A 13,482-nucleotide genomic window follows, 5' to 3' on the forward strand; every position below is an offset into this window, starting at 1 on the left:
AGGATAATTCTGTGTGTCAGGGTGTCCTCCTGTTAAAGGACTGCCAGGTCCAAGTTCAGTTCAACAGAAAAAAGCCACGAGGAGAGAGAACTGGGCTTTGAAGTCACCCATTGGCAAAATTGTGACTGGACCATAGGAAGGGCGGGAACACTGCACATCTGTCCAGAGCTTCCCCACTCTGATGGCCTGTATTACAATTACAGTTACTATCTTAAGTTTGCATCTATAGATAGAGCTTGGCATATGGACCTTTTATGCAAATCCATCTCCTTTTTTGTCCTGCTGAAATAAGCAACTTAGTCTTCAGGTCTGCTGTCTGGAATGCCTGTAGTGACTGAAGCAAGAAGGTTGTGGGGAAAATCCACTTTCTGCCTCAACTGGAATTAATATTGTTGCCTTTTCTGTCTTTCCACACTTTGCAGTTTTCTACTAGTTTTCTCCTGCTTGGTGCTTTCCGTCTTTTCAACTATTGATGACTATGAGGCGAGTTCCGAAGGTGCACTTTACATTCTGGTAAGTGTGACGCTAAGCTGCTTGGGGAGGGAAGGACTGGTGGGTGGGTGCTTGAGTGCAAGCATTTTGCTAATATTATGCTCCCTTTTGGCAATCTTTCAAGGCCGGCCTTTTCTGGTGGCCATTTTTGTTTCGTTTTTGCAGAAGGGAGGGTGTGCCATGGAGAATCCTGTGCCTTGTACTTGGTATTCGGACAAGGGCAGCCACGATCAGTTTTAAGATCATTTTTGGATTCCAAATAACTTGTCTTCCTAGGGCTTGTTTATACAATGTGTTTATTATGTGATTGCCATTACTTGTGGTTGTTTATAGGTTCTTTAGGTGACGTTGTGACCTTCTGGTTTTGCTTCTGTGTCTAACCAATGCTTTGTGCTAGATTTTTTTTTTTTTTTTTTTTGGAAGCTGGTATTTAATGTGGCATTTAATTGTGAATGAGAAAGGAAACCCAATTCTCTCTTGCGTATTTGTGCTATTTTGCTATGCCACACTGCCCCCTAGAGGTTATATACAGGAAAAGCGGGAAAGAAAACATTTGTGTAGTGCTTCACTCACAATTCTGTGATGAAAGTGAAAGGAAATGCAGCAGATTAACAGCTTCATGCATGAAGGCTCCCAGTAATGATGGCAATCAGAACCAGCCTCGTGTTTTGCAACCATCTCATGAATTGTTTGGGTTTATAAATATTTCAGAAATGGCTGTCTCAGGATGCATTGCTGTGCAAGTTAAATGGCCTGCAGGTTCCAGCATGTTGGGAGCTGTAGGACTTTTACTCTCTCAAATGTCATAGGATTGCATCCTAAACCAAAATCACAACTGCTTGAATTTCCACTCCAGTAACTGTTGGCGTCTTACAATGCCCCAAAGGCATGTTTCGCTCATTTTGTAGAGAGGCAAAGACAGCCAAATTTGTAGATTCGATGCAGGGTAAGAATGACTGACGGGCACAGTCCTAAGTGTGCACAGACAACGCAAAGTCCGACCACTCTCAGCTTTCTCTGCAGCTTTGTCTAAACACACAAAGTGTTGTGCTCTAGGTGAGCTTGGCTGACGGAAGGCTCAGTTCTTCCCACAATGCATTGCAAACAAGGCAAGACAAGGTTCTTTTTCTCCACAATTTGGTCCTCCAGCCACCTTTGCTCTGCAGCTGACTGGCTTTTCATCTCTGAGCAGCTTGGCTTTCCTTAGCATTGACGGCGTGGCTTCTGGTGAGAAGCTGAAGAGGAACTAGGAGGCCTGCAAAGCATCTCCTGCTGGTACAGATGCTTTTCTGGCCTCTCCTAATGCTTTGGGCCCCCCAGGGAGCAATATCTTCCTTTGAGGAACTGTGAAGAAAAAGCTAGATGAATCAAACTCACCTCTGTGGTCAAAGAGGAAAGGGATGTTTTGCACATGGGATCCCTTTCTGGGATCAGTCCAGAGGGGCCCGTTTTTTAGGCTCAAGTTCTGGAAAAACCCACGTGGTTTGCTCTGCAGAATTCTCTTCCTTTGGCTGCCCATTGGTCTTACTTTGCTGTCTCCGCTGCAGGAAATAGTCACCATCGTGGTCTTTGGCGTGGAGTACTTTGTACGGATCTGGGCTGCTGGCTGCTGTTGCCGCTATCGGGGCTGGAGAGGAAGGTTGAAATTTGCCCGCAAACCGTTTTGTGTCATCGGTAAGAACTTCCTTGTTGCTGGATTGGCTCCTGAGGGTTGCACGGGAACTTGAACACCTGCCTGCTTTCAGGACGGATGCTAGCCCAGGGGTGGCCAAACCGAGGCTCGCGAGCCACACGAGCTCTTGGGAGTTTATTTTGCAATTCTCAGAGGGGCTGAAAAGGTGTTTAGCATAATTGGTCCCTATTTACTTCTGGCATGGATTGGGGAGGGGACAGGATGCACCTGCTCAGACAAGGTGCAGAATTGAGGCCAAGGGAGACAGGCACAATTGGGGAGCTTCATCTGCTGCACTCCAGGGGAGAATCAAGTCCTCGTTGAAGCTTCCGGCACAGCAGCTGGTGAGAACATTTTTGGCTGCTTTTGCTGCCGGGTGATTTCTTGCATCCGAGCTCCCAAGGCGGCAGTGTGTGGTTGCTTGGTTTCCTCCAGTGTTCAGAGCTAAGGAGGAAAGAGAGAGGTCCCACTCCAAAAGGTTTTTAGTCACTCTGTCTTGAAAGCATGGTGGTACCCTAATAGGATCATAGAGAGTCAGAAGGGGTCTCCCGGGCCATCTAGTCTGACCCCCAGCTCCAGCAGCTCCGTTCATGACATGCCCACCATGTGCATGTCCAGCCTGTCTTTGAACACCCTCACCAATGGGGCCTCAATCACCTCCCGTGGAAGCCCATTCCATGCTCTTGGGGTCCTGACTGTCAGAAAGTGCTTCCTGGCATCCAATATGCAGCAAACAATCCTACTGTGTTTGGCAGAGCTTACGTCTATAGTTCCATTAGCTGAATTGGCGCGATATTTGTAGCAGTGTCTGTGTGGTCTTCATAAATAAATAATAAATATTTGCTCATGTCTTGAGGCTCTGATGTTTCTGTATGTGACTCTTCCATTGGGCAAGTCTGGCCGCCCCTTCTCTAGCCCTTAAAAAAGCATGGTAGCCATGTGGCTCCTGGCCAGCCAGTGCCCTCCTTAGCTTTGCTGATCAGCTGTGAAGATGCTTGGCCATCTGCAGGGCTTTAGAAATATTGAGGTGTGGGGCTCCTGAACATGTGCAGAGTGCGTTTCCCTCAGTAACAGTCTTGCTGCACACACCCGGTCTTCAGCCACTAGGTTGGGCACCACTCCTGGCAGCCTGAACTGAGATGAGTTACAAAAACAGCACTACCAGTATACAAATATCTGGTACAAGTGTGTGTTTGGGCTGGAAGTGGGTTCCAAGACTGGAAAAGTTGAAGGCTGCTATCAATTCGCACTGTTCACTTGTGGCCTTAAACCTGCTAGCAATCTGCTTCATCTGCTAAGGAAGGGAGTATTTTTAGAACAACTGTGTGGAGGGAAGAGAAGAGCAAGGAACCCTCATAATTGCTTTAATTGCCTTCAGACTCTCAAGAGTTGCTTGCTTGAATACGCATTGTGTGGATTAATGCGTTAGCACCCAGAGCTGCCCTTGAAATTCTATGTAGGTTGCGGTTATAATGGTCTGTGTTATGGCTTAAACTACTCTTCCAGGCCCTGATTTAGCTTCCTGTAGTCAGTTGGACTCAGTCTAAGATGGTGTCCTGGATTTTAAATGCTGTAGAACTCTTCTTGTAATACATCTCACAGCATGATATGATGCAGATCTTGGTTTGCTAAAGAAAATTGGATCCCAGTTTTGAATTTGGCACTAGCTGCTACTGAATTTGGCTTTGACTGCCAAATACAAAGAGATTCTATTCTCTGTATTGGGAAATCTGTCTATTGATCCATCTGTCTGTCTGTCTGTCTGTCTGTCATCCCTGTACTTAAGCCATCTGGCTTTCCCATTCAGATTCTCAACCTTTGGAATATGACTCAGAATGAAACTTAGCAGTTTGTCACAAACATGTGATCCCTTCCCAAATCATTGTTTGCTGTAAACTTGGAAATGGAGGGCCGGCACTTGGAGGATATGCCTGGAAGACCATGCGGTAGGGGCACTGGACAGGTCCCTGACCATATTGCTCAGTTTGTCCTCAGAAAGAAATGCAGATATGAATCAGCTGTCAGATGGGATGCTGCGAAAAGCTGCTTTTCATTCATCCTGTAGGAGAGCAGGCAGCAAAGAGTTAATTCATTTTTGGTTAGCAGGCAGAGTTGAAGTCCAAAAATCCTTTCCCAGATTTGGACTCTGATTTGCCCTTCCGACAAAAAGGTTGCTTCGTGCATTTTTCTTTTTGGCCCAGGGAGCCTTAAAAGAAAAAGCAACTAAAGAACTTTCCATCTTCTCCTCCACTTTCTTCCAGAGAATGCTAAGGGAAAGGAAGACATTTTCCTCACCTAACTTCAGGTCACGCTGGTCCACCAACTCCTTCTTGCACCTACTGGGCTCAAAGTCCCGGTCGCACTGCCAGAAGTTTTCTTCTTGCTTCATGGCTGCATCAGCTCTGGAGAAGGAAAGAGGCCCTGCTCACTTTGGTGCCATGCCTTTGCTGATGCCAGAGCCAGCCCCATGGCCCCCTTCCACACCTGTTGGCTGTAAGCCCGCAAACAAGGCAGTTTCCACCGTGGTGGACCAACTTGCTGGTGTTTTGGCTACTGAGTCAGACACCTGCTGCAGGCCACAAGAAAGCTGGTGTCCCAACCATCAGATCTAATGGAGGCAGAAGGCCTATTATCCACCTCTTGTGCCCCCTTCTGGCCTGGCCTGGCCTGGCCTAGCATTCTTCAGAAGCCCATCTTCCCAACCAACCCAGCAATGTCCATGTTGGCTGGGGACAATGGGGCTTTTCGACCAAGACAGGAGGAGGGCAGCCAATTGGGAAAGGTTGTTCTAGTCATTTGGCTTATCTGGATGAGGCGGGGATTTTTCCATGTCCTGTCTCTCCAAAGGGAGAGAGCCAGGATACCAAGCATGTTCTTGGAAAAGGGGGATTCAGCGAGCGCTCCGCTTGTGTCCCGTTTCTGCAGACATCATGGTGTTGATTGCCTCCATTGCCGTGCTGGCTGCTGGATCCCAGGGCAATGTCTTCGCCACCTCGGCACTCCGGAGTCTGCGGTTCCTGCAGATACTGCGCATGATACGGATGGACCGTAGGGGAGGCACATGGAAGCTCCTTGGATCGGTGGTGTATGCTCACAGCAAGGCGAGTCTCTGCAGCTTTTTGAGAAGCATACCCAGGCCCTGCACTGCACCTGGCGGAACGAGTTCTCCACTAGTATCTCGGATTTGGGGACTGCACAGCCTGTTCCAGAGGCACTTGCCCCAGTAAGGTTTGGGGAACAAAACCGTAGCTTGAGTAGAGCTGATTTTCATGGCAGTGCAGTGAGTGAACCCAACTGCCATTCTTGGTGGGCAGAGTTGTCATGGCTGGGATTGTATTTATTATTTATTAATTAAAAGCTTTTACATGCCGTCCTATTATATAGAAATCTCAGGACGGCTTACAATGCTTTAAAAGGACAATTTAAAACAGCAACAATTTCCAATAAATGAATTAGAAACAAAACAGTGTATAAAACAAAACAATAAACAGTAAATCACAAAACAAACTAGAGCGACTAAATGTTAAAAACTGTAGATTTTAAAATGCCATTTAAATAAAAAGCTTTTGACCTGGTGCCAAAAGGAGTATAAGCTTGGTGCCAGGCGTACCTCTCTGGCACCACCGCTGAAAAGGCCCTGCTCTGAGTTGATGACCTTTTTACCTCTCTTAGAGAGGGTTCCCAGAGCAGGGCTTCTCCCGCAGATCTTAAGGGCCATGAGGGCGTATAAGGAAGGAGACGTTCCTTCAGGTATCCTGGTCCCAAGCCGTTTGGGGCTTTATAGGTCAAGTCCGGCACCTTGAATTGGGCCCGGACTTCAACTGGCAGCCAGTGGAGCTGGTAGAGGACCAGCGTTATGTGAGAATAACTTTGAAAGTAATTTTGAAAAAGAAGGCCTTGAAGATATGGAAATAGGAGCTTTGGAGACTGGGGAGTCTTTGGGAGTGACAGAGCCCTTTGAAGCACCCTCTAGGTTCCCCGGGCTGACCAGGAGAGTAGGAATGTTTTGGGAAGGACAGGAGTGGTCCAAGAAGTGGAGAGGAGACATATTGCCTTTGCCGGTTCCTGACTCAACGACAAGATGTCAGGAGAGACGAGCTGGGAGTTTCCTCTCAGGCAGAGTGAATCACACTTTGCACACTTTGCAAGCATTGCAAACTCCTAATTTTAAAATAAGCAAGTGCAAATATGAACATTTTAATTTTGGGATATCTTTGCTTTGACATATTAGCCTGGGAAGTAGGAAGCCACCAGTAAATTTCAGGTTTCATGATTGGGCAGTAGGGTTCAGAACTCAGCAAAATGATATTAAAGTTCTGTCAGTTTTGGGTCCTGACATGAAATCTCATTTTTATATTTTAGATGAAAAAGGACAGAATTCCCCAGCGAGGCAATGCAGTTATATAAAAAAATAATAATTCAAGGCATTAGTGGAAAATATCAGTTGTTTCTATTCCCCCTGAGAGAGATCATTGCCTCGAGCCAACGGATATGCAAACTCTTATTGTTTAAGTGCTGGCAAATACATTTAATCAGGTCAGATTGGCTGAGTGTGATGTAAGAGGCTCTAGAACTCAACTCCTCCATCATAATATCTAAATTCTCCATGAAAATGCCATAAACAAAACATGTCAGGAGTGTCTCAGACTGGTGTCCTGCAGATGTGTGAGACTACAACTCCTGTCAGCCCCACCACAGCGGCTACTAGTGGCAGATGGGTGCGGTACTTCAGCACATGTGGAGAGCACCAGGTTGGTGAAGCCGTCAAAACCGCTGGTCTTTCTACTTGTTTGTGGAAAGCTCCTTGCCAATTCCATGATGGTCAGTGAAATGGCCCATCGTACACGTGGACTGGACATCCCTGACTGTGGTTGTGGACAGAAGCTGGACTTTGGCCCTCAGGTCGCCCACTCTGCTTTTTCTTAGTCCAAGCCATCCTGCAGGATTGTCTGGGGGATCCCCTCGGCCAGCTTCCGCTTGCTCTGAAACCCTCTTCAGAACAGTGGAATTCTTTTTTAAAACACAGAGAGGCAAAGGTGCTGGCCTATGTAATTCTGCGGCAGAAGACAGCCATTTCAAATAGGTAACGGGAAACATTTGTTGGCGTCAAGAGTTGGCATGGCTGGGTGGGTGGCCAAGGGGCGGCACTGCAGCAGAAGCCCCTGCACCTGTTTCTCCTTCTCACAGTTCTTTCTTTATTGTATCTCTGTCCTGCCTTTTTTCCTCCCAAGGAATTCAAAGCCGCTTATGTCATTCTCCTCTTTCTCTCACTCTCATCCTCACAACAACAACCCTGTGAGGTAGGTTAGGCGGAGAGTCCGTGCTGGTTCAGGGTCACCCAGGGAGCTCTGTGGCTGAGGGGGGACTCGAACCCAGCTCTCCCAGGTCCCCGGGCCAATGCTCTTGCCACCGTGCCGCACTGGCCCTCGCTTGTGTCCTGCTTGTTTGCCTGTGCCTTATTCTGGTCCCTGGTCAAGGTGAGGGTGAGAATGAAGAAGAGCAAAAGCTGCCACCGACTTGCTCCTCGGCAAGCAAGAGAAGGAGCGGCAGCAGCTGGGGACAAGGGCATTCGAAGGATAGGCTTGCTGCGGGAGGGCCTTCGGGGAGGGCATCGTGCCTAAGGCACAGCCCGAAACTGGCCCTGGGCACAGCTGTTTCCACGCTTCTGTGCCAAATGCGCTGACAGCAGCTGCTCCCCCGGGGACTGGCCTGCTCTCTTCAGCTACCGCCGTCTCCGGAGCTGCTCTGTGCGCCCATCAGTTCTGCACTCTGCCTCTGCACTTTGCAGGAAAGCTGCTGCGTGGGGAAGAGCTGCACCGAACGCTCCGCTCTGCTTAACTGTGTTGCAGGAGCTGATCACTGCGTGGTACATTGGCTTCCTCTGCCTCATTCTAGCCTCCTTCCTTGTGTACTTGGCCGAGAAGGGAGAAAACGAGCACTTTGACACCTACGCGGACGCACTGTGGTGGGGCTTGGTGAGTATCCCCTGCAAGTTCGTGCTGTCATACTGAAGGAGCCCCCTGAGCCCAGGTCAAAACTAGCTTCTCATGCAGCTTCAATTGGCTGGTGGGTCCGACTTTTATCTTTCATAGAGATCCCTGGAAACTAGGCTTGCTGTCCTTTCTCTTGCCACTGTAGCTTACTCATTTTTGCCAAAGGCAGATGTGATATTATCCAGATCTTTAACTGGGTCTGTGTAATGCAGCATGGCCCAGCATCGCTGGTCTCTGCGAGGCCAGCTTTGCACGGAAGAGCATGGCCTGGGCAGGTTCACTGGGTTTTGGCCATGCGGGACGGAGGCTTTCTGGAGAGAAGGGCAATGTAGCAGCATCTCAGAGAGCTTCTTGTGATCCTGGACGGGAAGCTGGACAGGTTTGCCAGGGAGTTGCTCCAACAAGCTGTGTGTTGCTGCAGAGCCTTAAGTATGTTTTGGCTTCCACTGGGGGACAGCTCTTCCTTCCCCTTGGCTGAATGCCTTAAAGGAGGCCGGTCTGGGGTGGTCTCTTCGTGACTGCAACCCTCAAAACCTTAGGACGGCAACTTGTCTTCCTCTGAATGCAGCCATGTTGACCCCCAGGCCTGCCTGGAGGAGCAGGTCCCAAAGCAGTGGGAAGGATGTTGGTGCCTGAGCTCAGCAGGAAAGGGGCCACCACTCTGAAGGCTCTTTCCAGGTGAACTCCAGTGGGGCCATAGATCCGTGTGGACCCACTGGGAGCATCTCATTGGATGTCCGCAGTGACTGGGCAGGTTGGTTAGAGAGAAGGCACCCACTCGAGCATCCCGGAGTCGAGCTGGTTCATTAACTCATCGGTCCTCGGCTGTGCCCTTGCAGTTACATCACTGGTTGCCGCTTAAGAAGTAGTCAGTATGGCGATTCGGAACTCAGTCAGGATGGGGCCTTTAGCGCTCTGCCTTTGCCATGGTTCTGATCTGAACTGAGTTCTTGCAACAGCTCTGGGACTTTGCTAAGCTCTTATTTGTGCTGCCGCCGCCTCCTTTTCCTCCTCCTCCTAATTCTTCAAACCCGGAGCTGTGCTAGGGCGAAAGATGCAAACAGACTGTCTCTGCATCTCAGTAAGGTTATTCCTATCTTCTAGCTGCTTGTTTCCTTTGTGCTGCTCTTGTGGACTGGCGTGAAGGTGATTATTCACAGACAATGATCACGCTGCATTTCGACAGGACAACTTGCCGGCTTTGCAGGTTCTGGCAGTTTTCTGTGCGTACGTTTTGCAGATGCTGCTCCCTCAGTTCGCAGGTCAGGATGGGCTGTGGCTAGAAGACTGTATGGGAGCAGAGGCCCTGCAAAGGAGAGCTGAGACAGTGGAGCTTTCTTGGGATTTCAGAGGTGGCGAGGGATTGCCCAAATCCCTGAATCGAGTTGGATCAGAAAGCGGCCCATTCCGGGTTTATCTCCTGTGATTTCTGGCGTCACAGAAGTGAACCCACAAAAATGTGCAGCGTGCCTTTGATGCTTATTCCTTGATAGCTGGCTTGAACTTGTGGCTTAATTATTAATAATACAACCTCTTAATGTGTTGCTTAATGCACTGTGAGTGCACTCAGGAAAATTAATGAAGTCTTGGTAATAGAAGGATGGGGTACTGCACAGAAGCAAAGAGAGATAATGCTTTTGTTGAGTCTCTGTCTTTCTGTGTGTGGATTATTGGATCAGGAGAGAAACAAAGCAACAATTAACGAGCTTCTCTGGTCTGTTTAGTTGGCCTTTCTTGTTTTTTCTGCTCTTTCAGGCAAACACTTTTAGCCTTTGTTGCAAAGTGTGGGGATAACAGAAATGGTGGGACAAAGCGGACCCCAGTTGCTTCCAAGCCTGGGAGGAAAATTTAATTAGTTGGTAAACTCAGCAGCAGAGGAAGGGAAATCAAGTTTGTTTTCAAAGATTTGGGAATGGAATGAATCATAGTGCTGGGGGAAAGCTTGCAGAATCTAATAAACACTGAAAATTGAATGTTTAATCAACATTGTAAATGGATTTCTTGCAGTGGTAGGGGGCAGCGTTTATGACATAAGAAGGAGCTGATAGGGATGTAATACTCCAATAGATTTTTTTGTCCCCACCCTCCGATTCTGGCTTGCCAGTTTTGTGCTGGCCCCTGCTTGAGTTAGCTCATGGAGTTCGGTCTCTGAGATGGGCTGACTTTGGGGTATTAAAAACAAAAACAAATGCTCAGGAAATTTGTGTAAAATCTGCCAATTTGTGGCAAGTCATGCTAGGGCCACATGTGCTAATTTGTGCGAAATACCTTGATTTGTGCACATTTTCTTCATGTGTAAAATGCAAATGGGCATCTTGGAGCTGCGAGTCTGCAAAAGGACCTGACTCAGCCAGCTGCTGGTCACCTGTTCAGAAGTGGGCAGGAAGTCTGCCAAGGTCAAATAAGAGGCCAGATTTCCCATTGCGAGCATTCCTAGGAACTGCTGTCCACAGCATCGGGGTGTCCTCCTGCATTTTAAGATCATCGTGAAGGGGCAATATTGGGCGCTGGATACTGCAGAGAGCCTAAAGATGCAATCCTACGATCACTGGGGAATGCTGAGAGTTATAGGACTACTTCCTGTGTAGGATTGTACCTTTAAAATATAAGATAGTGCTTAAAGTGTGTGTAGCAAGTGACAGATGTGTTGTGGGAGAAGATGTCTCTGATTCATCAACAGGAATGTGAAGGACCTCTCCAAAAGATACCAATTACATTTAAGTAACCGTATTCCATGCAGAATTCATTCATGCAGCTGAAACGTGGGCTGGGAGAGAAAACTTGGCATTTTCCCAGTTCCAAAGTACCACAGTTTGGTTGCTGGAGGAAACATGATATATTTGCAATGGTTAGATGTTTGGACTCCCCGCAGCAGCTCCGAAACCCCTGTGCTTTTGCCTTCAAATCCCTGGGTACCTGGACTAGCAACGCACTGTGCAGCAAAGGCTCAGTCCTCCACAAGCGCGAAAAGGAGCTGAGCTGCGTTGCTTGCGAAGGCCTCCCGAGCTGCTGAGCAAAGTGGTCAGCATTGATCCAGGACCTCAGCTCCAGCAGTGGCCTTAAATGCCGTCGGCATTGTTCGGGAAATGCAAGTGAAGAGGGGAGGTAGTGAGAAAGACGTGGATGCCAGAGAATGAGATGGCTAAACTGGAGAGAAAGAGGACTTAAAAACTGGGAATTTGCCTCTTGTGGAGAGGTATCCCTGCGTTCCTTGTCCTGGATCTCTGTCAGACTTAAATTGCGTATCCATAAGTCAATTGCATGTAGCCTTCATATACCCTGATCGTGCCTCATCTTGGAAGCTAAGCAGGGTCGGGCAGGGCTGAAATCTGGATGGGTGACTTGAGTCCTGCATTGAGCAGGTGGTTGGACCTGATGGCCTGCCTGACCCCTTCCAACAGTATGAATCGATGATATGATAATCTCCTCTTGCGCTTTCTCCTGCATACCTCTTCCCCACAGTCCTTGGGGGTATCCTGAAACCTGCTACAAATGGTCTCCCAACCCTCTGGAACAACCTGGCATTTGTGCGTGGGTGTTTGTGGGTTCAAAGTGGCGGGGAGATCCATTCCGGCAGAGTTTCGCATTCTGCTGATGGAGGTCAGTGTTGGATAGAACTCTGAACTTGGAGGTTTTGGGTTAGTTCGAAAGCAGTTTTACTTCAGTATGTCCAGCAATGCAGTGAATTACATTTAGGCTGTGGATTTAATGGTTCTACCCCTGTGAGTTTGCAAAAATCATTGAGATTTAAGAGGAACCTTTTTAGAGGTACTTTAACTTGCTGTAAACTTACTTATTCCAGGAAGGCTTCCTTGGTTGACCAGCCATAGTTTTACAGATATCCTGCTTTTAATAACTTGTTCCATATTTTATCTGCTTTATTGTCTTTTTGTTCACCACTCTGTAATCCATTAGACATGGAGTGGTACATAAATACTGTGAACAAATGAATACGTATTTATTTTAACATGCCCACTTTTAAGCACATGCGATACCTTGTTTTGGTTGCAGTGCTGAGCCATGTTTACTCTTGGTGGGTTGCATGATGGATTCTTTGTTTTCTTAGATTACGCTGACCACCATTGGCTACGGGGACAAGTATCCGCAGACCTGGAATGGACGTCTTCTAGCAGCAACATTTACTCTGATTGGTGTTTCCTTTTTTGCCCTCCCAGCTGTAAGTAGGCACTCGGCAAGTCAATTTTTTATTTAAGGAAAAAAAATCACAACCCAAAAGAAGAACGTGTATGGTTGCTTGCAATGGGAAGGCTGCAGCGTCTTTTTTGACTTCATGGAGTCTCTTTGTTAAAGTAAAGGGCAGAAGAAGCAGTGAGGAAACTGCTTATAGGAAGGTCATAAGCAAAATATGTCATTATCTGGATCCCTGTAAACCTCTGTGAATGACGTACAGTGATGGCGGCAGAAATGCTTTGCTTGAAAGCACCTTGTGTTTAATCAGTGGTGAAAATATTACTGGTTGATTCATGAAAATATTAACATGCTGTTTTGGGGTCTTCAAAAGACTCCTTGAGAATTTTTAAAAGCCTGAATGTGCACTTCGATACAATAAAAATGGAGGACAACAGAACATTTTGGAAAGCAGATCACTTTTGCTAGGTTTAATTTAGCAAAAACTGATGTTTTGAGTGTGCAAGACACGTAATGTCTCCTAGGTAAGGGCTTAATTAAATCAGCCAATTGTTGGAAGCATAATGTGGATTGTGCTTCTTTTCTGGTGATGCTGAATGGCAGCTTCTTTTGGGGAGGACATAATTCTTCAGATAAATGGATGATGGAAAGTTTTTAATATTCAGTGATATTTTCCCTCAACTACCAATCCATCTCTTGGATTTTAACACGAGGTCAATATAAATGGATTTTCTGTGCCCTTTTGATAGCTAAAATACTAATGCTACAACATGGGAAGGATAAACAGACCCACAATAGCACAATGGGTGGGGGAGGGAGGGTTTAATGCAACTTTTGATTTTGGAACACTTTTCCCAACTTTATAATTAATGTCTTTGTTTAGTGTGGTGACCTGAAATGTACACAGTATTCTAAGTATGGGTTCATCGTAGATTGATACAAGAGAATAATTTTCTTTTTGGTTCTTTTCCTGATTATGCCTAATTTGGGGTTTGCCTTTTTCCCAGCTAGCCACACAAAAGGGTCCTTTAAGCAGAGTGGTTTAGAAACCTTTGCCCTGACCAAAGCCCCTGGCGAGAAAACACACCTGCAGAAATTGCTGCGGTGTGGCATTTTCTCATCTGTTTGTGAGACAGTCTCTCTCTCTTTGCTCGCACTCACTAGAAGAAGGAATCG

At 47.2% G+C, this 13,482-nt stretch overlaps 1 protein-coding gene across 1 annotated transcript in view; it reads left to right on the plus strand.

Moving 5' to 3' along the window:
* Positions 1-405: 405 nt before the first annotated feature.
* Positions 406-13,482, plus strand: part of KCNQ2 (potassium voltage-gated channel subfamily Q member 2) — a gene marked incomplete at its 5' end in the record, with an annotated part of 63,357 nt that continues 50,280 nt past the window's right edge. The window contains 5 exons of the mRNA XM_044455151.1: positions 406-513; positions 2,040-2,166; positions 5,090-5,265; positions 8,014-8,139; positions 12,224-12,334. Coding sequence (XP_044311086.1) covers positions 406-513; positions 2,040-2,166; positions 5,090-5,265; positions 8,014-8,139; positions 12,224-12,334 — 648 coding nt within the window. The remainder of the gene's footprint in view (positions 514-2,039; positions 2,167-5,089; positions 5,266-8,013; positions 8,140-12,223; positions 12,335-13,482) is intronic.

Source organism: Varanus komodoensis, unplaced genomic scaffold (assembly GCF_004798865.1).
Source record: "Varanus komodoensis strain SLA01 unplaced genomic scaffold, ASM479886v1 scaffold8, whole genome shotgun sequence".
Classification (NCBI taxonomy): domain Eukaryota; kingdom Metazoa; phylum Chordata; class Lepidosauria; order Squamata; family Varanidae; genus Varanus; species Varanus komodoensis.